This window comes from Merops nubicus, unplaced genomic scaffold (genome assembly GCF_000691845.1).
Source record: "Merops nubicus isolate BGI_N331 unplaced genomic scaffold, ASM69184v1 scaffold27332, whole genome shotgun sequence".
Taxonomy (NCBI): Eukaryota; Metazoa; Chordata; class Aves; order Coraciiformes; family Meropidae; genus Merops; species Merops nubicus.
The window spans coordinates 2369-4492 of NW_008593250.1; the positions used below are offsets into that span (position 1 = coordinate 2369).

Here is a 2124-nt window from a genome sequence, read left to right on the forward strand (position 1 = left end):
CGCCCGCCGAGGCGCCCGTCTCGCCCGTGCTGCTGGCGTTGGTCAGGGTCACCCCCTCGCCCTTCTTCTGCTTCTCCTTCCGCGTTATCGTGTGCGTCAGGTCGGGGTTCCACTCCTGTGGGCACAGGGCAGCCCCCCCCTGAGCGCCCCAGGGGGGCCCGGCCTCACCTCAAACTGGGGCCAGTTCATGGGCATCCCGGGGCCACTGGTGCTGCGGAACCACCGGAGATCCTCCTGCGCGTCCGAGAGGCGGATGGTCTGCTCCAGCTCCCGGTAGACGTTGGCATAGCTGTGAGGAGAGACGTGGGTCAGGGTGCTGGGGGGGAAGAGATGGACCCCAGGGGGGTGGCACGGGGATGTGCTCAGCTTGTGTCACCTCCTGTGAGGGGCTAGGGGGTGCCAGGCTCCCACACGGCCCTCCTGACCTGCTGGTACCTCGCAGTGGCCATCATGTTGGCCAGAAACCAGGGGGATGAGTTATCCTGGAAGCATTCAGTCCCTCCAGGGCTTGGTTTGCTTTCCAGGCAGCACATGGAGAACCTCCACGGGCACTTCCTTCCCAACCAGCACAGGAGGCACCTACCTGCTGCTCTCGGCCAGGTTCAGGTGCCTCTTGATGTCCAGGAGCACTTCCTTGAGGAAGTTGAGCCTCTTCTCCTCAAACTGCTGGCACTGCTCGAAGACCTGCTCCATGCTCTCGATGTACTGCGGGGTGCACTTGTTCAGCTCATCCAGCACCTTCTCGTACTTCTCCTGAGTCTGCAGAGGGGCAGGAGTGTACCTCAGTTACACCTCTGCCACCTCAGAGGCCCTTTCTGGATGCTGAGAGGGTCTGGTTGGTGGCCCACCACACTGGGAGCCCAGATCGAGCCGAGAGCCTCTGGTTGAAATCAGTCTGGCTGCTGGAGAGGTTTTGCCCCAGTAAGAGGTGACAACCTCTGCCCTGCTCATGTTCCCCTGAGCACTGCCTGCAAGTCCTCACCCTTCTACAGGAGAGTGGGGCTGGGGAAATGGGAAGGACTGGAGGCAAGGAGAGGGTGGTGGCCATTTCCACCGGCTTTCCCTGCCCCACGCCTCTTAACCCAGGAGCAGGGCAGCAGCTCACACCTTTTGCACGTCTTGCTTGCACTTCTCCACTTTGTCCTGGAGCTTCTTCTGCTGCTCGGGGGTGTTGGACTGCTCTGCTTTGCTGTTGGCCTCCCGGGTCATGGCCAGCTTCTCCTCCTTGCAGGCCAGGTGATAGGCTTTCTTGGCTGTCTCCAGCTGTGGAAGGGAGAGAGAAGGGACATCAGAGCAGCAGTCACAGCCCCCTGCCCACCCCTCTGCCTGCAGGGGGTGCCACCCAGCTCTCCCAGCCCCCAGGCACCCAGAACTGGAGCTGGAAGGTGGCACGGGTGCCCCAGGACACGCTGTGCTGCTTCTCTCACCTCCTTGAGTTTCTTGGCCCAGGGTTTCTGGGCTTTCCGGAACCCATCATCAGCCTCCTTGGCCTCCTTGAAGCCTCCCATGATCTGCTTGTGGTAGGCATCCTTCTGCCAGTTCTTGACCTTCTCGAAGTCGTCGTTCCCAGAACTGGAGCTGGAAGGTGGCACGGGTGCCCCAGGACACGCTGTGCTGCTTCTCTCACCTCCTTGAGTTTCTTGGCCCAGGGTTTCTGGGCTTTCCGGAACCCATCATCAGCCTCCTTGGCCTCCTTGAAGCCTCCCATGATCTGCTTGTGGTAGGCATCCTTCTGCCAGTTCTTGACCTTCTCGAAGTCGTCGTTCAGCAACAGCCTCAGTCATGATGGCACTCCACGCCTTCTCCAGGCTGCCATACTGGGGACCTGGGGGGCAGCCAAGTGTCACCCCACAGCCCTTACCCCCTCCACCTCTCCCAGGCGAGGCCGGGGTGGTGCTGGGGGACCCAGGGGAGCTGGGTGTCCCTGGGGAGGCTGTGGTACCTTTCTCAATGAGCTGCCTCCACCGCTTGGACCAGTCGGTGAGCTGCTGGGCGTAGGACTTCTCGATCTTGGCCCTCTCGTGCACACAGTTCATGAGGTCATTGCAGAGCCGGTGCCCGTCGTCGATCCGCTTCACCGTGCGCTTGTAGTTCCCCACCTGGGGGAGGGATGGGGATGGGGAT

The 2124-nt window shown here is 61.7% G+C and overlaps 1 protein-coding gene across 1 annotated transcript in view; it reads right to left on the bottom strand.

Moving 5' to 3' along the window:
- The window catches only part of PACSIN1 (protein kinase C and casein kinase substrate in neurons 1), a gene marked incomplete at its 5' end in the record, with an annotated part of 3106 nt that extends 1001 nt beyond the window's left edge, over positions 1-2105 (bottom strand). The window contains 7 exons of the mRNA XM_008935405.1: positions 6-115; positions 169-289; positions 584-759; positions 1108-1263; positions 1428-1654; positions 1748-1825; positions 1943-2105. Of these exons, the coding sequence (XP_008933653.1) occupies positions 6-115; positions 169-289; positions 584-759; positions 1108-1263; positions 1428-1654; positions 1748-1825; positions 1943-2105 (1031 nt within the window). The remainder of the gene's footprint in view (positions 1-5; positions 116-168; positions 290-583; positions 760-1107; positions 1264-1427; positions 1655-1747; positions 1826-1942) is intronic.
- Positions 2106-2124: the final 19 nt, after the last annotated feature.